The 23030-nt window shown below is 55.6% G+C and overlaps 1 protein-coding gene across 2 annotated transcripts in view; it reads right to left on the bottom strand.

Annotated features, from left to right (window-relative positions):
* Nucleotides 1-19163, bottom strand: part of DLL3 (delta like canonical Notch ligand 3) — a 257656-nt gene extending 238493 nt beyond the window's left edge. Inside the window, exons 1-3 of one of the 2 annotated variants that reach the window (XM_084612808.1) lie at nt 18905-19163; nt 16479-16721; nt 9718-9775 (exon numbers count right to left, since the gene is read on the bottom strand). In XM_084612808.1, the coding sequence (XP_084468934.1) occupies nt 9718-9775; nt 16479-16721; nt 18905-18955 (352 nt within the window). In that variant the 5' untranslated portion in view covers nt 18956-19163. The remainder of the gene's footprint in view (nt 1-9717; nt 9776-16478; nt 16722-18904) is intronic. The other variant, XM_084612809.1, reaches the window with a different exon arrangement.
* Nucleotides 19164-23030: the final 3867 nt, after the last annotated feature.

The raw sequence follows: 23030 nt of genomic DNA, 5'->3' as shown, positions 1-23030 counted from the left end.
TAATACTAAATTACAGTCCCAAAAGGTGGAGGGGGGACGGGGACAGGGACAGAAGACGTTCGTTATTCCTTTGAGGAACCTTTCTGTGGCGGGGTGCGACAGTATGGAGGACCCCGTATATAGAGTGGTGAAAAGCTGTAATAGCTGCAAGGTAGACTCTGAGACAGCTCAAGGATAACCCCGATTTCTTAAGGGTCAGAGCAGACTCCAGAATCTGGAAAAAAGAGGTGGGGGCTCCAGACAGATTTGCTGGGACGTGCACCAACTCTGGAACCTGGACCATCTCTGTCGGTAAGTGCGCCGGGTGGAGGACATCATGCGTGTAGTAGGAACTCCTGTATGTCCTTTGAGCATGAGCTCTCAAGAGGCTCAATCCACGTCGGAGACATGCTTTGAGTCGGAGGATCCCCAAGTTGGGATGTATGGGGTGCGTCCCTTGTCTTGTGTGAGGAGAGGCGGGGCGGTTGGGAGGGAGATCAGCAGGTACACTGCAGGCTGCATCAGGTAAGGGTACCAGGTCTGTCTCGGCCAGATAGGGGTGATCAGAATTACATGATCCCCGTCCCTCTTTATCTTTAGCAGGATCTTCAGCAGAATAGGAAAAGGAAGGTGTAAAGAAGGTCCTTGTCCCACAGGAGGAGGAGCAACAGTATTGCCCAGATTGCGCCGTCCAATCCCTGCCCTGGAACAGAACCATGGACACTTCTTGGTTTGGTAAGTGGCAAATAAATCCGTGGATGATGTTCCCCATGGTGCGAACAAGTCCTGAAGTATTGACGGGTGCATCTCCCATTCTTGGTCTAGCGGGAAGGTGCGACTGGATTTGTCCGCTACCACGTTCTGCATGCCCGGAAGGTAGGCTGCGGATAAGGTGGTGTTTCGAGAGATGCAGCAGTTCTGGCCCCTCCTTGGCGACAGACATAATACATTCCGGCTATGTTGTCCGGCAGGACTTTGGAGCCTGCTATCAGCGGGAGGAAAGTGGCTCACGCGTTCCTGACTGCCCTCATTTCGAGAGGGCGGATAGGAAGGGAGATCTCCGCCAGAAACCATCTGCCTTGCGTTGTGACCCCATTTCAATGCGTGCCCCATCCTAGGAGGGATGCATCCGTGGTGAGAAGTAATGAAGGTGGTCCCTAGAGGAAAGGGGATCTCTTTGCATGCATTGACCAGGTCTTTCCACTGGTCTAGGGAGTTTTTGACCCTGGTTGGTAGTGACAGGGGTTTGGCCAAACTGTCCCTGTTCGATCTGTACCACCGCTGTAGGCATCACATGTGAAGTTTGGCATGCGGAGTCACCGCCGTGCCGGCTGCCATATGCCCCAGGAGCTGGAGACAGGTTCAGGCTAGCACTTGAGGGAGGGAGGATTGGATGGTTTTGCTTCATAGCGCATCTAGGTCGGCCCCTATAAATTCCAGGCATTGCACAGGTGCAAGGGTTGACTTCTGGGAGCTGATCTGTAGCCCCAACTCCGTGAACAAGAGCATCGTAACTTTGGGGGCTCGACAAGCTTCTTGGAGGAGACCATCGTCTAGGTCAGGGTAGATCCTGATCCCTGGAGATTTTAAATGGGTGGCCACCATGGAAAGAATGATGGAAAATCCTCTCTGGGCTGAGGAGAGACCGAAGGGAAGGACCCCGGATTGGTAATGATCGTATCGCAGAGTGAACCCGAGGAAATGTCTGTCAGCCGGTAGTATGGAGATGTGAAATATAGGCATCATGTAGGTCGAGGGCCGAAAACCAGTCTCCCAGTTCCAGTGACAGAAGGACCGTCAATAGCATGACCAACTTGAACTTCTGAGCTTTGATGAAGTTGAGAGCTTGGAGGTCCAGGATGGGCCTCCAACCTCCCTTCCTTTGGGGTATCAGGAAGTAGAGAGTAGAACCCCTTGCTTCACAGATGTTGAGGTACTAGGTCTATGGCTCCTAACTACAGGTGTGGATCTATCTCCGGCTGTAGAAGACACATGTGAGAAGGGTCCCTGAAGAGGGACGGGGAAGGGTGTGGTGGAGGGGGGGGTAGTGATGCGAAGTGGATGGAATATCCAGATTGGACGATCTCTAGGACCCATCTGTCCGACGTTACGTGCTCCCGAGCACTGAGAAACGCTGGCCAAATAGGTGCAAGGTTACAGGTGGTAGCATGGAGTGGTCTTGGCCTGTCAAAAGCGGGGTTTCGGGGCAGGTAGTTGGGTTGAGGCCTGGGAGCCCAAGGGCTTCTGCTTTGAGAACCTCCCCCTCTTTCTTTGGGACTGATAGAGCCGCTGCGCCAGGAATTCCGCCGAATACGGTCTGTGCTGGTACCGTGGGCTGACTTGTCTCCTTTGCCCTGGTATATTGATTCCCAAGGACCCAAGAGAGGCCCTGGAGTCCTTCAAGGAGTGGAAGGAGGCGTCGGTCTTCTCCCCACACAGCTTCACCCCTTCAAAGGGGAGGTCCTCCACCATCGTCTGCAACTCCTTCGGGAAACCCATGAGGCACAGCTACGACACGCGTCTCATCCCCACCGCAGCGGAGTTGTGTCGAGAGCCGACTGCAGGGTTGTTTTTGCCACCAGTTGGCATTCCTGGAATCCCGGGAGCTGTCTGGCACCTTGTCAATAAAATCCTGTAATTGGGGGAGTCATACTTTTCCAGAAGCGCCTGGTAGTTTCGTCTGCTCCCTTGCAAGGCGGAGCCACCGGGGCCGGGTTTTCCCACACCCCCTTAGCAGGATCTAGGTTGGCCTCACTGAGCAGGAGGGGGATTTTAGAGGTAGAAGAGGTGTGGAGGATATCAACAAAGTTGGTGACGCATATCCTTCTCCTCCTCCAATGGTGCATAGAGGAGGTCGGCCACCATCTTCGCCAGCTCCTGGAATAGGCAGAAACCATCCGCAATGGAGGGCGGTGATGGCATGACCCCCTCGTTTGGAGAAGAGGGGGATGTGGCCTTGGGTGCGATCCTCTCCTCTGACTCCATCTCCTGCTCTGCCACTTCTAAGGGTTCTGAGGCTCACGGTGAGGCCTCTGGTGACACGTGGTGCCCTGGAAGGAAGGCTGGCAGTGCACTGCCCGGGGGTCCCAATACAGCCACTGCGGTGGCATGAGCCCTGGTGGTGCCCATGGGTGAGCATACCAGGATGGCGGCAGTACCATCTGGTGGTATATTCCTGGACCCTGCGCTCGGAGAGCTGCCTCCCTAAAGATGATCTTCTGGTGAAGCTCTCAGTCTGTGCGGGATCTCTGTCGAAGTTGCTGGCAGAGGGAACGCTTTCATTGGATGTGGCCCTCACCGAGGCAGTAAACACACTGAGTGTGCTTGTCCGCAACGGGGATTGCCTCGCTGCAAGTGCGACATTTCTTGAAGCCCAGAGAACCGGGCATAGCCTTGTCCGGGGGCCGATTTGAACAATGAACTCTTTTCTTTCTTGTTTTTTCTTCTTCTTCAGTCAAAATAAAGATAAAAGAAGGCTAAAGAGCTCTTGGAAGCTAAATATTAACAACTGAAAGAAGAGTTAAGGATCTGCAAATGGACAGGCAGTAGAGAAAGAATGGAGGACGGGTAGACTCATGGCGCAGCACGAAGAGAGACAGCACAAGTGTGAACCCAGCAGACACGGCTGCCGAAGTTCTCTGACCAGCGGCGCAGGGACGCAGACACACCTCAAGCGGAGCACCCATAGGGACACGACTCAAAGAAGAACTAAAAATGAATAGTAACTTTGGAACAAGTGCTCATGACTTGACCACATTTGAGCTGGGCAAACAGAATAAAGTGCAAACCAGTAATACAGGGCTTTAAAAGGACCAACTTCACAAAAAACTTTAAAACAATTATAAGCCAAATCAGCTGGGAGGAAGAATTTAATCAGACACATGTGAATGTTAATTGGGAATTATTCAAGAAAACTTTACTACATGCCTTAAAAGCCACAACTTGAGAAAGAAGACTGCATTGGTGGAAAAAACAATCTGGCATAGAGGGGAAGTGAAAGCAGCTACTATATATAAACAGACAGAATACAGGGGAAGTTCATAGTAATGAATATAAATCTGAAGCTAGGAATTGTAGAAAACAGATAAGGGAAGCAAAAGGAGAACTTTATGGCCAGCCAAGTTAAAGACAATAAGAAGGATATTTTAAAAGTATATTAGGAAGAAAAAGAATCCTAGCAATAGTGTTGATCCATTACTACATGGAAATGGTAGAATTGTCAATATTAATTCAGAAAAGGCAAAAAATGTTCAGTAAATATTTATGTTCTGTATTTGTGAGGGTGGGAACAAATTATATAGTCAGATCATAGGATGATAACACTTTCCATTCCACTAGTATCTCTGGAGGATGTTTAAAACAGCAGCTACTAAAGTATCAGCAAGTCCAGATAACTTGCACCCAAGAGTTTTAAAAGAGCTGGCCAAAGAGCTTGCTGATCCATTAATGTTGCTTTTCAATAAATTGTGTAAGTCAAGAAGTTCCAGAAGACTGGAAGAAAGCTACTCTTGTGCCAATATTCAGAAAGGATAAACAGGGTGACCCAGGTAATTATAGGCAGTCAGACTCACATCAATCCCAGGCAAGATAATGGAGGGGCTGATATGGGACTTGATTAATAAAGAATCAAAGGAGGGTAATATAATTAATTTCAAGTAAAATGGGTTTATGGTTTATAGTTTGGTTGATAAAGATAATGGTGCTGATGAGATATACTTAGATTTCTGTAAGGCGTTTGACTGGATAGTACACAACATCTTTATTAAAAATTAGAAAGATACAAAATTAACACGGCCCACATTATATGGATTAATTGCTGGCTAAGTGACAGGTCTCAAAAGGTAACTGTAAATAGGGAATAGTCATCAAGCGGGTCTGTTTCTAGTGGGGTCCCGCAGGGATGAGTTCTTGGCCCTTCACTATTGGATATTTTTAACAATGACCTGGAAGGAAACATAAAATTATCACTGATGAAGTTGCAGATGACGAAGATCGAGGGAGTGGTAAATAAAGTAGAGGACAGGTCACCAATACAGAGCAATCTGGAGCACCTGGTAAACTGGGCGCAAGCAAACAAAATGTGTTTTAATACAGCTAAACGTAAGGTGATTTATTTTGGAACAAAGAATGCAGGGCATACTTACATGATGGGGAACTCCATCCTGGGAAGCTGTGACTCTGAGAAAGACCTGGGAGTTGTGCTGGATACAAAACACGAGTTCCCAGCATGACGCTGTGGCCACAAGGGCTAGTGTGACCCTGGGATGCATCAACAGGGGAATCTCAAGCAGGAGCAAAGAGTTTATTTCCCCTCTGTAGTTGGCCTTGGTGCGACCGCTGCTGGAATCTTGCGTCCAGTTCTGGAGCCCACAATTCAAGGAGGATGTTGGTAAATTGGAGAGGGGTCGGAGAAGAGTCACGAGAATGATCAGAGGGTTAGAACACCTGCCTTGTGTGCGAGATTCAAAGAGCTCAAGCTATTTAACTGAACAAAGAGAAGGTTCAGGGGTGACTGGATCCTAGGTGATCAGTACCTACCTGGGAACACGTTGATAAGGGGCACCTCAGTCCAGCGCAGGGAGGTCTAACAGGACCCAGTGGTTGGACATGGAAGCCGGGCAGATCCAGATGGGCGATAAGGCGTGCATTTTTAACAGCGAAGGCAGCCAACCTTTGGAACAACTCACCCAGAGTCACGGTGGATTCTCCGTTCCGGACAATTTTTAAACCCAGATGGGATGTTTCTTTTTTCCCCCTATAGCGCCACCAGGAATTAACGCAGGGCAGTCCTGTGGCCGGCTTTCGTCAGGAAAGCCGATGAAATTATCCAAGTGGCCCCTTGTGTCTTTAGACTCTATGAATCCCCTTGCGGCCCAGGGACCTCCTGATGGCCATTGGCAAAGGGCCCAAGGGAGGCAGAGGGGTTTACAGGGACCACAAGGTCTGAGGTCTACATAATAGCGCAGCAAAGGTGGGGCATGAGAGGTCTCTAACGACATCGTCCTACCCAGCCCGTGACGTATGTACGGACGATATTTAAGGAGTTATGTATCTATACGTTCTAAGGTGTGTAGGTTAGACCAGGTCACCAGGTGATACACAGGTTCCGGGCAGGCAGGCAGGGTAGGAGACGCTTCTCTTGCCCCGACTGACCATTGTGTATTGCGTGTCTTACAACGGGAGTCTCTCTGCACACGGCGCGTCCAGCTAATCGAGACCACAAAGTCGCCAAGAGAGAACAAGATCTACAGGCATGCACGGCCTCGCGGTGGGGGGCGGGTCCTGCTTATGACTAAGATCAAAGAAGAAGCCTGGAGAATGCGGAGAGACACCCAGGAACCAAGCTGCCAACAGGTTTGTCTTAGGAATGGAGGGTGCCAGCCGGCCTGGCTGTTAGAGGCTGGGGGGAAGGACATGGGGGGAGCTGGTCTCTGGAGAGAGGTGAGTGTCTGGTAACTGCAGTCTGGGCTCTAGTTCTGGTGTGGACGTAACTCATTGTGTCCAATCATTCTACCTCCCTGCTGTTACTTGAAGCTCTGGTCTCTGCGAGATACACCTGAATTCCCTCTGAACGTGGCTAAGGCCTGGGGGTTCAGGGAGCTGAGGTGGATCCGGGAAGCCGGGCTGGGCTGTTCCTTTGGGAGCAGCAGGGCTGTGAATGTGGCGAGTGCCAGGTGGAGCAGGGGCCGGGTGCTCCAGGGGGATGCTCATGGTGCGGGGGGCTGCTGGTAACGTGCAGAGGGCCAGCAGGGCCTGCCTAAGCTGGGAGGGGAGCGCTTGTGTTCCCCAAGCCAAGGAAGCTGGGGAGCAGAGCCCCGCCAGGCCCAGACAGGGGTTCCTCATGCTAAGGGCAGGTGGTGGCGAGGTGCCTCACAGCCCTGGGTACCCCAGGAGCGTCAGACCCTTCCTCCATGTTGTCCTCCCCATTCAACCCACCCTAGAGTGCCCCTTCCTTCCCCCTGCACTCCCATGGCCTCCTGCACCCCATATTCCCTGCCTCATCCCCACCAGAACCCTCATTCCCTCCCCCCTTTATTCCCCCTACCCATCCCCTGGGACCCCCATTCCCTTCTCCTCCCCCCCCCCATATTCCACCCTGGGACCCCATTCCCTTCCCCCCCATATTCCCCTCTCCATCCCTCTGGGACCCCCCCCCTACTCCCAGCATTCTGCCACTCCCCACCCCCTCCCCTCAGCAGTTCTCCCCCCAAGTCAGAGCCCCCCTCCCCCACACACACACACACCCTGTCCTGGAGCCTGCAGCTTTGGCCCCTCATCCCCCCATCCCCTCCCTCTCAGAGTCCTGCATCGGGGGAGGGGGTGGGGGGGAATTAAGGGGGTTGCTCCTCCCCCCAAAGCGTCCAACCAGCCAGCACTTGCCCCGCCTGCGCCTTGGCTCCTCACACCCAGCCTGCTCCAGCCACACAGCATGACCACTGGGCCCCTGCCACCCCGCAGCTGGGGGCCCTACCCCTCCCCCAGCCAGCCACCCCCACCCAGTGCCAACCCACCCCCACCTTCTTCCCCCCTTCCAGACGGACTCCCCCATATGCACCATCCTAGCCCCACCCCGCTTCCAGCCAGACTCCCCCACACACACACACACCATCCTTTCCCACCTGTCACCCAGCCAACTACCCACCCCCAGACCTCACCACCACCCATTCCTCCCCCAACCAGCCTTCTCCCCCCCCCCACTACCCATCCCCACCCTGCCCCTGCCCAGTCGACCCCCCACCCATCCTCCCCTTGCTACAGGATCCGGTACAAAGAGGATCGAATGCTCCAGCCCCAGCAACAGGGTTTGTGTGGAAGGGCAGGGGATGGTTCCTCTCCCCAGCACCCAGCGGTGTGACCCCCTCACTGGGATCACCACCCCCCCGGCACCAGGATCCTCTGCCCCCACCCCCCGCTAGCATCCCCCACCCACCCCCGGCACCTGGCTCCTCTGCCCCCCACCCTGCACTGGGATCCGCCCCCCTCCAGTACCCAGCTCCTCTGCCCCCCATCCTGCACTGGGATCCCCCCCACCCCCAGCACCCAGCTCCTCTGCCCCCCACCTCTGGAATTCTCCCCATGCCCCCAGGGGCTGACATGGTCCATCCCCCCCCCAACCCTCCCCTGATCACTAGCACCCAGTGTCTCCATCAGCTGCTTTCCCTCACCCCTGCTGGCTCTAGTACCCATCATGGATATCGGTGTCCCCACTTCCGCCTCCTGGAGCCAGGGACCCGGAGCTGAAGGCTGTAAGGGAATTGGGGTGGGGGATGTCCCAGGAATTTCCTCCCCATCCCTGCATCCTGGCTACAGCTGCTCAATCCCACCCAGGGAAGTGCCTGCTCCCTCCCCAGGTTTGCTATTTCCCCCCCCCAAAAGAAATCCCACAATTCCCTAGGGCTGAGCCTTGCTCCGCTACTGTGTACTTCAGCTGGGAGTGGGTGGAGATGGGGGGTGACTGGGAATGGCATGGCCTGGTGCCCGAATCCCAAACCCTGCTGCCGGGCACCCTCAGGCTGAGGGGAAGTTTGGATCCAGGCCCCAGCCCTCTACGCCGGCGTCACAGGGATGCAGAAGAGGGTGGGGGCCACCCTGGGGGAAGTGGATGGTACAGGGTCGACATGTGGGTGGATGCCCGTCGACACGGGGGCAAAGGGCTAGTGGGTGCCCATCCCGGGGGAGGCCAGGGGCATGGAGCTGACATGCTGGTAGATATGGGCAGCATGGGAGAGATGGGCTGGTGGGTGCCCGTCCTGGGGGGCATGGGCGGTAAGGGGGCCAAGTGCCAGTGTAGGGCTGTTCCAGGGGTGCATGTGGGGACAAGGCAGGGGCATGGCCCGAGCACACTGCACCCTGCCCGTTCGGCCTGCCCACATGGGGTTCGGGCTGCCGCGTGTGAGCTCGAGCCGCCCAGGAGTGGGCGTGTCGGGCTGGGCTGCCCCGGGACAATCCCAGAAGGCTTCAAGCTCCACATCTTTGGAGGAGGGAGGAGCACAGGAGCTGGCTGGAGTGGAGGAGTTGGGGTGGGTTGCGGGGCCGGTTTAAGGCATGTGCACACAACAGGCCTGGTGGGTCCCAGTTCCAGCAGTCACATGATCCCAGCAAGATCCCCGGCTCCATGCTTCAAAGAAGAAATTCTCTAGCCCTCGTGATTGGGAAGAACGGGGTCTGGGGTAACCAAAGCAGTGACACTGTCTGGGTCTGCAGAGAGCCTGAACCTGTTGCTCTGTGAGGGGACAGCTGCCTCAAGCAATCTGAGTGGGCTTTTTATTGCCAGCCCCATTACTTCACCCTGCGAGCCTCACCCCAGCAGGGAGCTCTGCCTGGGGCAGGAGGGGCACAGTGCATCAGGTCCAGCACCTCCCCCTACCCCACCAAGCAGATACATCCTGGTTGCAGAGGTAAGTACTGGGACCCCCCACTGCCACCCTGCTTCTCTGGCGGAGGGGGTCCCTGCTGTCCCTTAGGGAGTCAGACTCACAATGTGGGGGGGAGCCATAGGGGCTTATGATGTGATGTGCCAAGGGGCCAGCGTTGGCATCATCTGGCCCTAGTGAATTGGGGGTGGGGAGGGCAGACCCGGGAGACCAGGTGCAGGACTGGGGAGAGGGGGTGTCCCATCAGTCAGGGTTCTGTGTGAGCCTGGGGTGGCCCCCCAAAACAAAGTTCTCCAAAAAGATGGGGCTGCCCACACACCCCACCCCCGCAGCACCCCCTGGTGGCGGCTGGGGTATCTCTCACCTGTGGACGGCTCGCCCGCTTCGGCTCTCCACGTCTCGATGATGAGGGAAAAGGTGCCCTGGAGCGGAGAGAGAGCAGAGCGCGTGAGGGGGTGGGGTGGAGAGGGGAGGCCCGGGACAGAGATGGGATGGTGTGATGGATGGGGGGGGGGGGGAGAAGGTGCACAATAGGAGGAGAACTGGGGTGGGAGAAACAGAAGGCTGCCCTGGGGGCGCCTAACTGGGGGCGTTGGGAGGAGAGGGACGCTGGGCATGTCTTACCTGGGGGAGGGGAACTTGAGGGGTGGGGCAGCGTAGGAATAAAGTTATAAACTCAGAAGGGCCCATTGTGATCATCTAATCTGACCCCCCTGGACAGCACGGGCCAGAGACTTGCCCTGGAATAATTCCCTGTTAGCAAAACATCCTGTTGGCACTTTAAAACGGCCAGTGCTGGAGAATCCACCGCGCCCCTCGGTCAGTTGCTCCAGTGGTTAATTACCCTCCCTGTTAAAAACGAACGCCTTCTTTCAGTCTGAATGCGTCCTGCGTCAACTCCCAGCCGTTGGCTTATGTTGGGCCTTTCTCTGATAGATTGAAGGGACCTTGATTAAATATTTGTTCCCTGGGCAGGTGTCGATAGCCTGGGATCCAGTCACCAGCTCATCTTCTTTAGTTAAGCTAAAGAGATCGAGCTCCGCAAGTCTCTCACTACCAAGCAGGTTTTCTAACCCCCTGATCATTCTTGTGACTCTTCTCTGACCCCCCTCCAATTCATCAACATCCTCCTTGAATGGTGGGCACCAGAACCGGACACAGGATCCCAGCAGCGGTCGCACCAGGGCCAAACACAGAGGGGGAAGAACCTCTCTGCTCCTATGCGAGATTTCCCTGTTTATACAGCCCAGGATCGCATGAGCCCTTTCGGCCCAGGCGTCGCACGGGGAGCTCCTGTTCTGCTGATTATCCACCACGACCTCCGGATCTTTTTCAGAATCCCAGAGCGAGAGCCCCCCAGCCTGTCAGTACGGCCAACAGGCTTAGTGCCAAGGTGTCTCCATTGACATTTAGGCATGTTTAAAAACAAAAAACAAAAAAACAAAACAAAACACACCCCCACGCACTGTTGGCTTGTGCCCAGTTTACCAAGCAACCCAGAATGGCTCCGAGTCACTGTAGAATTGCAGGGGGTGGGCTGTATTATGGGGGAAGGGTCCCGAGGGGAGACATTATAGGGGTGATGCTGGGGGAGAGGGATCCAAGGGATATATAATGGGACTGCAATACAGTAATGGGGGGGGGATAATGGGGATGTATTATTAGGGAGGGGGCTGGGGAAGGCCGTGTGTTATTGGGGGAGGGGCTGGAGGAAGGGGGTGTATGAATAAAAGAGTATTATGGGGTCTGTTGGGTGGGGCGGATTGTGCTGACCCAAGCAGCTGGCTAGGCTAGGCTGAGGGCTCCGTCACGAGGCTCGGGCCCACCATCTCTTGAGCCCTGATCCCTCTGGGGACCCTCGACGGCGGGGGCGGGGCGAACTCAGGCAGCCACCAACCCAGCTCCCCAGAGGAGCTGCGACCAGGGGAATTTGGTGAGAGAGCATGAGAGGCAGACACACCTAACAAACAGGCTCCAGCTTGGCCAAGAACACTCCCCCTCCCCAAAATCTCTGCTAGAGTAAAAATACCGCAGGCAGGCATCAGAGCAGAGTGGGGGGCTCCCCAGTTCATAGCACTGAACACAGCTTGTGCCGTGACCTGCCGCGTGGGCCGGGGGCCTTACGTGGGCATTCGGTGCCAGCAGCTCTTGGCTCTCAGAGACCGAGTGCGGGCTCTGGAGACCGGAGGAGCTGAGGGAGACAGAGGGGTACAGAGAGAAGACTTTTGGGGACACAGGAGAGCGGGTTCCACCCCATCTGACAGCCCCTGTGCTGCTGAGGAGGGGAGAAGTCTCCGGGAAGGAGATAATCAGGCTGAGGCGGAGGGAAACAATCCCATCATAGAAGATCAGGGTTGGAAGAGACCTCAGGAGGTCACCTAGTTCAATCCCTTGCCCAAAGCAGGACCAACCCCCAACTAAATCATACCAGCCAAGGCTTCGTCATCGTTGGGACCCTCCTTCCGGGGGGGGAGGGATAGCTCAGTGGTTTGAGCATTGGCCTGCTAAACCCAGGGTTGTGAGTTCAATCCTTGAGGGGGCCATTTAGGGATCTAGGGCAAAAATTGGGGATTGGTCCTGCTTTGAGCAGGGGGTTGGACTAGATGACCTCCTGAGGTCCCTTTCAACCCTGATAGTCTATGATATCATGGTCTTCTCTCACACTGAGGCCCTCCCCTCTGTGGGGGGGCCTCAGTTATTAGGAAGAGACAGGTCATAGCGATGGGGGAGTCGATCAGTAGAAATATGGATACAGTAACATAAGAACGGCCATACTGTGTCAGACCAAAGGTCCATCTAGCCCAGTATCCAGTCTTGCGATAATGGCCAAGATCAACTGCCCCAGAGGGAATGAACAGAACAGGTCATCATCAGTTACCCTGTTGCTCGTTCCCAGCTTCTGGCAAACAGAAGCTAGGGACACCTTTCCTGCCCATCCTGGCTCATAGCCCTTGACGGACCTATCCCCCATGAACTTATCTAGTTCTTTTCTGAACCCTGCTATGGTCTTGGCCTTCACAACATCCCCTGGCAAGGAGTTCCACAGGTTGTACATTGTATGAAAAAATGACTTCCCTTTGTTTGTTTTAATAGTTGGGTTTGTGATGACTGGGAGAACCGCACGGTGAATTGCCTGCCAGGTGTGAAGGTTATGGAGCTCTCAAGGTATCTACACAGACTTGTGTGTAGTGCTGGGGAGGAGCCAGTGGTCATGATACATGTAGGTACCAGTGACATAGGGAAGGACAGGAGAGAGGTCCTGGAGGCCAAATTTAGGCTGCTAGGTAAGAGATTGAAGTCCAGGACCTCCATGGTAGCATTCCCTGAAATGCTCCCAGTTCCACACGCAGGACCAGACAGACAGGCAGGACTGCAGGGTCTCAAGGCATGGATGAGACTATGGTGTAGGGAGGAGGGACTTAGGTTTATTAGGAACTGGCAGTGCTTAACTTGTGCCAGGGCTTGCCAGGGCTGAGCCCCGGCACCTGTGGGCTTGGCAGTTCACAGCCCCAGCATCTCTGGGCTTGGCACATCCGGTATGAATGTAAAAAAATTCCTTGAGTCCTGATGCCTCTTTCATTGCAAATGAAGCACTGGGAACTGGGGAACCTTTCGAGAAAGGAGACGCCTAGAGAGGAAGGATGGGCTCCACCCAAACCAAAACCGAACCCGATTGCTGGCATGTACAATGTAAAAGGTCGTAGGGAAGTTTTTACACTCAGGGCTGGGGGAAAGCCGACAGGTGCGGAGGATCACCCGGTTTGGGCAGAAACATCTCATAGGGGAGGATCTATTAAAAGGGAGCTAAGTCCTAGTAAAGAAGTTACATCTGGTAACGTACAGATAGGAGCTAGGGAAGTGCAGTCAGCGGTAAAAGAGTCCGGTTTAAATATAGCACATGAAGGCGAGTTTCGGATATTGACAAAATGGACAAGTGCTTATCTACAAATGCTAGAAGTGTAAATGCGAAGAGGGGTGAACCAGAGTGCCTGGTATTAAGTGAGGATATTAATATAATAGACATCATGGAAACGGGGTGGAATGAGGATAGTCAATGGGACAATAATACCAGGGTACAAAATATATCAGAAGGATCGAGCAGCTGGTGCTGGTGGGGGATCAGCCCTAGAAAGCCCAAAGTCAAAGAAAGTAAAAATCTTAAATGAATCAAACTGTACCTCAGAAACTCTGTGGATAGAAATTCCAGGCTTGACTAATAAGTGTCTAGCAGTAGGAACATCCTCCCGATCACCTGGCCAGGATGGTGGCAGAGATTAGAGAGGCTACAAAGGCAGAAAACTCAATGATAATGGGGGACTTCAGCTATCCCATATTGACTGGGTACATGTCAGCTCAGAGTGGGATGCAGAGATAAGATTTCTAGACACCATTAATATTGGCTTCTTGGAGCAGCTAGCCCTGGAACTCACAAGGGAGGAGGCAATTCTTGATTTAGTTCCAGGGGGCACACAGGATCTGGTCCAAAGGGTGAATATGGCTGAACCGCTCGGTAAGAGTGACCACAATGTAATTAAATTTAGCAGCCTGGTAGAGGGGAAAATACCAACAAGATCTGCCACGGTAGCATTTAACTTCAAAAAAAAGGAGAACGACACAAAATTGAGGAAATGAGTTAAACAGGAATTAAAAGGAACAGTCACAAGAGTGAAACGCCTGCAAGCTGCATGGAAACTATTTAAAAACACCACAATAGAGGCTCAAAACCTAATGTATACCTCCAAATAAAATAAAAAAGCAAGAGGACCAAAAAAATGCCCCCGTAGCTAAACAGCAGAGTAAAAGAGGCGGTTGGAGGCAAAAAGTCATCCTTTAAAAATTGGTAGTCAAATTCTAGTGAGGAAAATAGAAAGGGACAAACTGTGGCAAGTCAAGTGTAAAAGTATAAGGCAGGCAGGCCGGCCAAGAAAGAACTTGAAGAGCAACTAGCTAAGGACACAAAAACAAACAGCAAACATTTTTAAGTAGATCAGAAGCAGGAAGCCTGATAAACAGTCATTGGGGCCACCGGACGATCGAGGTGATCAAGGAGCACTTAAAGACGACGAGGCCGTTGCAGAGAAACTAAATTAATTCTGTGCATCGGTCTTCACTGCAGAGGATGCGAGGGAGATTCCCACACCTGAGCCATTATTGTTAGGTGACAAATCTGAGGAACGGTCCCAGATGGAGGTGGTGATAGAGGAGGTTTTGGAACAAATAGATAAATTAAATGGTAATAAGTCACCAGGACCAGGTGGTATTCAGCCAAGAGTTCTGCCGTTTCACATTTGAGTTCCTTCAGAACTCCTAACCATGGTAGAAAACCTATCACTTAAATCAGTCTGTACCAGACAACCAGAGGGAAGCTAATGTGACACAGATTTAAAAAAACAAAAAATGGCTCCAGAGGCGATCCTGGCAATTACAGGCCTGTAAGCCTGACTTCAGTACCAGGTAGATTGGTTGAAACTAGAGTAAAGAACAGATTTATCAGACACACACAAGAAAACGCTACATTGGGGAAGAGTTAACACAGCTTTTGTAACGGGAAATCATGCCTCACCAATCTATTTGAATTCTTTGAGGGGGTCAGTAAGTATGTGAACACAGGTGATCCAGTGGATCTAATGCACTTGGACTTTCACAAAGCCTTTGACAAGGTCCCTCACCAAAGGCTCTTAAGCACAAGATAAGAGGGAAGGTCCTCTCCCGGGTCTGTAACTGGTTAAAAGACTGGAAACAAAGAGAAGGAATAAATTGTTTTCAGAATGGAGACATGTAAATAGAAGTGTCCTCCAGGGGTCGGTGCCGGGACCAGGGCTGTTCAACATATTCATAAATGACGTGGAAAAAGGGATGAACAGTGAGGTGGCAAAATTTAAAGAGGATACAAAACTACTCAAGACAGTTAAGTCGAGAGCAGACTGCGAAGAGTTACAAAGGGACCACACAAAACTGGGTGACAAAATGGCAGATGAAATTCAATGTTGATAAATGCAAAGTAATGCACGTTGGAAAGCATGATCCCCAATATGCATATTCAATGAGGGGGGTCTAAATTAGCTGTCACCACTCAAGAGAGAGACCTTGGAGTCACTGCGGATAGTTCTCCAAAATCATCCCCTCAATGTGCAGTGGCAGTGAGAAAAGTGAACACAGACTGTTAGGAACCATTAGGAAAGGGATAGAGAAGACGACAGAAAATATCACTTTGCCTCTATATAAAGCCACGGTATGCCCACACCCTGAATACTGTGTGCAGATCTGGTCGCTCCCATCTCAAAAACGATGTATTAGAAATGGGGACAGGTCAGCAAAGGGCAACAAAAAGGATGAGGGGGATGGAGCAGCTTCCATACGAGGGGAGATTTTCAAACCTGGGATGGTTCAGCTTGGAAAAGAGACGCCTGCGGGGGGATATGACGGAGGGCTATACCATTATGACTGGGGTGGAGAAAGTGACGAGGGAAAGTGTTATTCACCCCTTCATGTCACACAAGAAACAGGGGTCACCCAGTGAAACTAACAGGCAGCAGGTTTAAAACAAACAACAGGAAGTACTTCGTCACCCAGCACACAGTCAACCTGTGGAACTCCCTGCCAGGGGATGTTGTGAAGTCTGAGAGTTTAAAAAAAAAAAAAATTAGGTAAGTTGCTGGAGGACAGGTCCATCAATGGCTATTGGCCAAAAGGACCAGGGATGCAACCCCATGCTCCAGGTCCCTGAACTTCCAACTGCCAGAAGGTGGGACTGGACGATGGGGATGGATCACTCGATGATTGCCCTGGTTGTGTTCACTCCCTTTAAACATCTGGCACTTGCTGCTGTCAGAAGACAGGATACTGAGCCTGATGGACCATTGGGCTGACCCAGTCTGGCCGTTCTCATGTTCTTGTTGGCCGCGGGTGAGGAGGGGGTGGAAGAGGTGGGAGTTGAATGGGGATGAATAACTGGGGAGAGGGGATGTTTGATGGACTGAATTATGAGGGGGAGGGGATTATAACAGGGTGTACTATGGGGAAGGGCCCTGGATGAGAGGTATACAATGGAGGTGTATTCCTGGGGTAGGGGGTGTATAATGGGGGTGTATTACTGGGGGGAGGGCACTGCGGGGCAGCTCTCACCGGCCACTTGAAGTGGAAGGGCACGCGGATGGGTGCGCTGGTGGCCACAGCGTTGCGGTCGGCAGGGACCATGTCACTCAGGGCGGCCCCGAAGGTGCAGGGGGGCTCGGGGGACACGACAGCCTGGGCGTGCTTGAGGCAGACGCGGAAGAAAAGGCAGCAGGGCCTGGTGCCGGGGCACAGGCTGGGGGCGCTGATGCGGAACCAGTGCACCCGAAGCTCAAACACCCCAGCCGGCTGGGCCTGCGGGACAGAGGCGGGGGGGTTAGCATGGGACCCCGCCCGTCTCCTCCTGCAGATCCCCCCCACCCCACAGCTGGATCCTCCCCGCACACTGCTCCCCACCCCAGAGATCCCCCCACCCCACAGCCTGCGTTCCCAGCACGGATCCCCACCCCGCAGCCCAACCCTCCGGCATGCAGCCTCCACCCCACAGCTCCCCCAAAGATCCCCCAGCCCGTGCCCCCTGAGCACACTGCCCCCTCCCCCAAAGATCCCCCAGCCCGTGCCCCCTGAGCACACTGCCCCCTCCCCCAAAGATCCACCAGCCCACAGTCCCCCACAGCCCACTGTCCCATCCACCCAGAGATCCTCCCAGCTCAGAGACTGTGCCCCCAAGACCCTTGTCCCTCCATGGGGCGAAATCCCCCCATGGCATCTCCAAGCCCCCTGGCCTCCCCTCCATAGTTTGCAGCTCCCCCTCCCCAACTCACAGCCTTTGCCTCCCAGGGCAGAGACCTTGCCCCCCCCCTTCCCCCCCCCACAAGTTGCCTCTCACAGCCCAGGGCTCATCTCCCCTCTCCAGAGAAATTTCCACCTTTTCCCCAGGGCCAAACTCCCCCCACTCCAACCCTGCCACTGCCCCCCCCCAGGGCAAAAGTGTCCTGGGAACCATGTAACCCCCCCCTCCCCCAGGAGCACTGCCGCCTGGACTATGCAACCCCCGCGGGACACCCAGCCCTCTGGGTCCTGTACCCCCACTGCCCCCAAGGCATGGTTTATCTCCCCCCCGCAGCCTGGAACCGCCCCCTCCCCCCGATGTTCCCTTCATGAACTCCCCACCCCGCGACAAGGGTCCCCCCTCCCCGCCAGAGAGGGGTGGCCCCTGGGCAACCCCCCCCCCCCGCCGCTGCCCCCTCACACGTCCCAGGATACAGCCCCCGCCCCGGGCCTCCCCGAAAGAGGGACCCCCCTTTTCCCCAGACCCTCCACAGTGCCTGAACCCTTCTGGGGTCCTGCCAGCCCTCCCTGCGAGCGGGGACCCCCGGGGTGAGCCCGAGTCACCTGACCCCTCCCCGATCCCCCCAGGTCAGAGCGCGGGGCTGGTGGCGAGGTCCCGAGCCCCCAGCTCTGCCAGGAGCGCGGGGCACTGCAAAGCGCTCACCCCCCACTGAGAAGTCCCCCCCATAAGCGCGCCCCCCCGGAGAGATCCCGGTTCCCCGCCCCAGCGCGCAGCCGCCCCCCCCCCCTCCTTGGAGAGGTCCCGGGTCCCCGCCCCAGCGCGCAGCCGCCCCCCCCCCTCCTTGGAGAGGTCCCGGGTCCCCGCCCCAGCGCGCAGCCGCCCCCCCCTTCCTTGGAGAGGTCCCGGGTCCCCGCCCCAGCGCGCAGCCGACCGCCCCCCCCCTTGGAGAGGTCCCGGGTCCCCGCCCCAGCGCGCAGCCGCCCCCCCCTCCTTGGAGAGGTCCCGGGTCCCCGCCCCAGCGCGCAGCCGCCCCCCTCCCCCCTTGGAGAGGTCCCGGGTCCCCGCCCCAGCGCGCAGCCCCCCCCCCCTTGGAGAGGTCCCTGTGTCCGCGCCCGGCAGGACAGTGAGCTCTCGGAGAAAGGTCCCGATTCCTCCCCCGCCCGCGACGGCCCCCAGCCACACACTCAACTCCCCACCTCCTGCCCAGCGCGCAGCCCCCCTTGGAGCGGTCACCGCCCCCGCCCCCCGGTGCAAACCCCTTGGAGAGATCACGGTCGTCACCCCCACCCCATGGCGTGCACAGCCCCCTCCCCCCCTTCGAACTGTTCAGGTCCCCACTCCTTGTGCTCCTGCGCGCAGCCCCCCTTGGAGAGATCCCGCCCCCCCCCATACTGCCCCTGCCCTGCGCGGCTGCCCCCTTGGGGAGATCCCGCGCTCCTCCCCCATACTGCCCCTGCCCTGCGCGGCTGCCCCCTTGGGGAGATCCCGCGCTCCCCCCCCCCATACTGCCCCTGCCCGGCTGCCCCCTTGGGGAAATCCCGCCCGCCCCTGCCCTGCGCGGCTGCCCCCTTGGAGAGATCCCGCGCTCCCCCCCCCATACTGCCCCTGCCCTGCGCGGCTGCCCCCTTGGGGAGATCCCGCCCGCCCCTGCCCTGCGCGGCTGCCCCCTTGGGGAGATCCCGCCCGCCCCTGCCCTGCGCGGCTGCCCCCTTGGGGAGATCCCCCTGCGCCCGGAGTCACTCACCAGCTGTGCGCAGAGCAGGGCCAGGAAGCCGGCGAGGAGCAGGGTCGCCATGGGGCGAGGAGGCGGGTGGCCCTGGGGGGCGAATCCCTGAAGCAGCAGCTTAGTCCAAGGGGGAGCGCGCCGGGAGCCGGTGCGCCCTGGGCAGGGCTCGGTGCGCGCCGGAGCAGGCCGCGGGAGGTGGGGGTCGCGGGTGCCCGCCCGGCGGAGCCCAGAGCCGGCGGAGGGACGCTGGAGGAGCCCGCCGAGGCTGCGGGGAAGGCAGAGCGGAGCGCACGGAGAACGAAGCGGCCGCCTGCCGCCTCCGGCTCTTTTAAACCCCAGCCCTGCCTGGTGTCGGGTTGCCTGGCCCGGCTGCACCCGCCCCCTTCGCTCCCCCTCCCCTTCCCACCGGCAGGGGCAACCCCCCCCCCAGCGGAGCGAGCGAGCGACTGGGGCGGAGCCCACCCCCAGCAGCCGGGCTGGCCCGGGGCCCCTGCCGCCTCTCCGGCTCCTGGGTTCTGGGACTTTCCTCCAGCCCCACGCCTGACCCTCCCCTGGGTTGGTACCTACTGGGCAGGGCGGCAGAGCACCTCACTGGCAGGAGATGCCTCTGCCCCAGGGCCCACGGGTCTGTGCCACTGGCCTGGCCCTTTGGCAGGCCTGCTTGGGCGGCGGAGCAACCTCCTGGGGCCCCCGGGCCAGGTGGGAAGAGAGGCAGAGGCTGAAAGCTGGGTGCTCGGGTTATGGGGCACCCAACTGGTGACACCCTGAGCTGGAATGGCCAGGCTGGATCAGAGAAGAGGCCCATCTGGCAGGGTATCAGGCCTCCCCGGCGAGCAACAGGCGTAAGAAAGGCGTAAGACCCCCGCCATGGCAGCTGTGGGATAATCAAGCTGACCGAGTTAGAAAGGGGCTGAAATCCTGGGGCAGGAGGCTGGATCTCTCTGCAAAGACTGGTGCTAGCATCTCAGAGAGCCTAAGGCCGGGGGACCCTTAGCTCACCTAGTCTGGCCTCCTGCTGAGCTCTCCTCCATTTCACCTGCATCCCCCTTTATCGAGCCCAATGACTTTAGGCAGAGACCAGGAGAGAGCCAGGTGCTATCAATGGCAGGGAATTAATTAGATGAGGCCAGCCTGGGAAATCTGCAGCCCATGCTGCAGGGAAAGGAGGAACCTCCCCTGTCAGAAGACAGGATACTGAGCCCGACGGACCATTGGGCTGACCCAGTCTGGCCGTTCTCATGTTCTTGTTGGCTGCGGGGGGCCCCAGCATCAACTATTAGGACCCTGACTATTCTTGTTATCCACAGAAACGATTCATCCCTTTTTTGACTCTTACATTCTTGGCCTCTGCACCTTCCAGTGGCCGGGATTTCCACAGGCTAATGCACCTTGTGTGAAAAAGCCATTTCCCGTTCCTGGTTTTGAATCCCCCCACTTTTTCAATTTCAGCACCTGTCTCCTTGTCCTTGTGGGATGAGATGAGGGTGCAGAGGTTCCGGATTTCCGTTCTCTCTCTCCCAGGCCCCGCGGGATAGAGATTTATCATGTCTCCTCTTCGCAGCTCCTTTCTACAGGAACAATCCTGGGTCTTTTTCAATCTCCCTTTGTAGGAGCTTTTCCAGGCCCCTGATCATTCCCAGTGGCCCTCTCTGAACCCACATGAGTTCTGTGCTCTCCTTTGGGAGTGGTACAGGATCCAGACAAGGCTGCAGGGTTGCTTCATATAATGGTATTAGGACATTGTCCATCCTATTCTCCCCTTCCCCAATTCCTTATGAATCCAAAGACCTATCAGAGGTGCCAAGTACCCACAGCCCCAGTGGACATCAGCAGGAACTGGGAGTGTGGCCAGCGTGTCTGAAAGATCAGGCAATAAAAATGTACACAGGTCCCTGACTGGGGCACCTGGGAGTTACTGTAATACACCTGATAGCAATAAAAATGGACAGCGCCTGGCACAATGGGAGCCTGGTTGCAGACTGGGGCTCCTAGGCACTATAATAAAATAATAATAATAATTTGGGCACCCAAAACTACCAGCCACTTTGGAAAATGTTCTGCCCCTGGGAACGAGGAAGCCTCGGCTCTGTTCTCAGTCCTCCCAGCGATATTTTTTAAGCCTCATTTTATCACTTTCCAGCCCATATCTGGTAAAAAATAATCTCCCCAGGTCCTCCCCCTGCAAAAATCCTGTCCTCACCTGTATTTTGTAATGCCTCCCTTAGATCTTAGGAGGGTCCTGGGGGTGGATCAGGGAAATAGCCAGTTGAATTCCTGCCAGGGTCTCCTCATGCAGCACAGTGCCACCAGTGAGTTCCTAAATGGCATCAGAATGAGTACAACACACGCCTGTCATTATCTCTGTTATTGCATCCAAAATAATCTGTGTTAAAAGAATGCCAAGGTCCTCCAAAATTAGGACATGCTGGAGTTAAGGATGCCCGAACAACCTTAATTCATACCCTTGGAGATCTGCATTATGATAAAGGCTTTACTTAAATGATCTCATGCAGTTCCCTCCCCGCCCACACCCATTCAGTGCACTGGATGGACAGGGCTCACTGAACGGGCAGCTAGAAAGTAGTTCTTTTGATCCTTACCATTCAGCATGTGGCCCCCATATTTATGGTGCTTGATCCTAAACCTGCCCTGAATACAGAATTATTCATTTCCTCCTGGGCTTTTTTTCTGGGTCTTTCCAAACACTAATTAATTTACCTTAACATCACCCCTGTGTGCATTATTAGCCCTGGTTTACGCACAGGGAACAGAAGCACAGGGTGTTGGGAACAGCTGGGCGACTGGGAGGCAGGAATCCTGGGTTCTATTTCTGGCTCTAGGATCAGAGTGGGGCCTAGTGCTTAGAGCAGGGCACGCTAAGAGTCAGGACTCCTGGATTCTATTCCCAACTCTGCAACTGGCTTCCCTTGTTGACGCAAGTGAGTCACGTGTCAGCTCCATGCCTCAGTTTCCCCATCTAAACAGCTGGGGTAAGGACACCGCCCCACCCAGCGAGCATTCGCCCAGCACCATGCAATCTCATCCTTATTAGAAATGGACAGCCACAAAGCACCTGGAAAAGAAACAGCTCCCCTCCCGGTTATGTGAGCCAGGTGTGAACCGCAACTAGTTTACACTGGAACCGGTTTGCAGCATGCAGGGAGGGAGCCCAGGATCTGCCCGCTCCCCAACCCTCAACCCTCCTGTTTAATCAGCCCCACTCCTGCCATGACACAAGCCACAAGCCATCTATGAACTGCAGCCCAACTTAGTCTTTGTGGCGTCTGACGTGCTGGCCTTTATAGGACCCTGGGAGGCGTGGGGAATGGGGGGAGCCAGCTTAACCCCTTAGCCCTCCCCTCCCTTCTTCTTTAGCCCCTCCAGCATTTCCTTGGTCTCAGGCCCTCCAGCCCAGCTTTGTGGAGCTCTGCAGAAGGGGTGGCCTGTACCAGCAGTGGGGATGCGTCAGCTGTATGCTAATCCGCAGCACCTGCCTTATTGCTTAAGCACAAGCCCTCCCCGGGCCACTTTCCCTTTAAAGTCCCAGGGAAAAGCTGCCCTTCCAGGCGGGTTTGGGGTTGTTTTAATGCAGCAACAGCTGTTAAAAAAAAAAAATCGCAACATTGCTTCCCCCTCCCGGGGCCGGAGCAGCAGAGAAAGCCAGAGGGGCCCTGCCCTAGCGGCCTAGGCTGCAAACTCCACCAGGCTGGAAGTTTTTGGCGGGGGGCGTTTATTTCACAGGTGCCGGCCCCGCACCCCGGCAACGTTAGAGGGCTGCAGGACCCGTAGTCCCCTGCGCTCCAGGAGCCCCTGGGCGTGGAAATCAGAGCCCAGCTCCCGAGCGGTTGCAGCTCGGTTTAGTCCAGCTCCCGGTTGCAAGGAGATGTTTTTATTTGGGGAGAGCCAGGGGGGAGGGGTGAGTTCCTAAGCTCACTTGGTTGTCACCTCCCTGGCCCCAGCCAGCTTTATGCTGGGCAATGCGCTCCATTGTCCCGCAGCTGGCCGAAGAATTAGCCTCCGGGCTGTGGCGGTGGTTTCTGCTAGGCACCTACCATCTGCCTGCCCATCCCCAGCCGCAGCAAGCCTAATTCAGGCAGCCCCTGGGCCGGCCATACCACCATCCCCTTCTCATGCTCCCCTGGCC

The sequence above is a fragment of the Lepidochelys olivacea genome, assembly GCF_965140295.1.
Source record: "Lepidochelys olivacea isolate rLepOli2 genome assembly, chromosome: 23".
NCBI classification, from domain to species: domain Eukaryota; kingdom Metazoa; phylum Chordata; order Testudines; family Cheloniidae; genus Lepidochelys; species Lepidochelys olivacea.
This window is presented reverse-complemented; position numbering and strand designations above follow the sequence as displayed.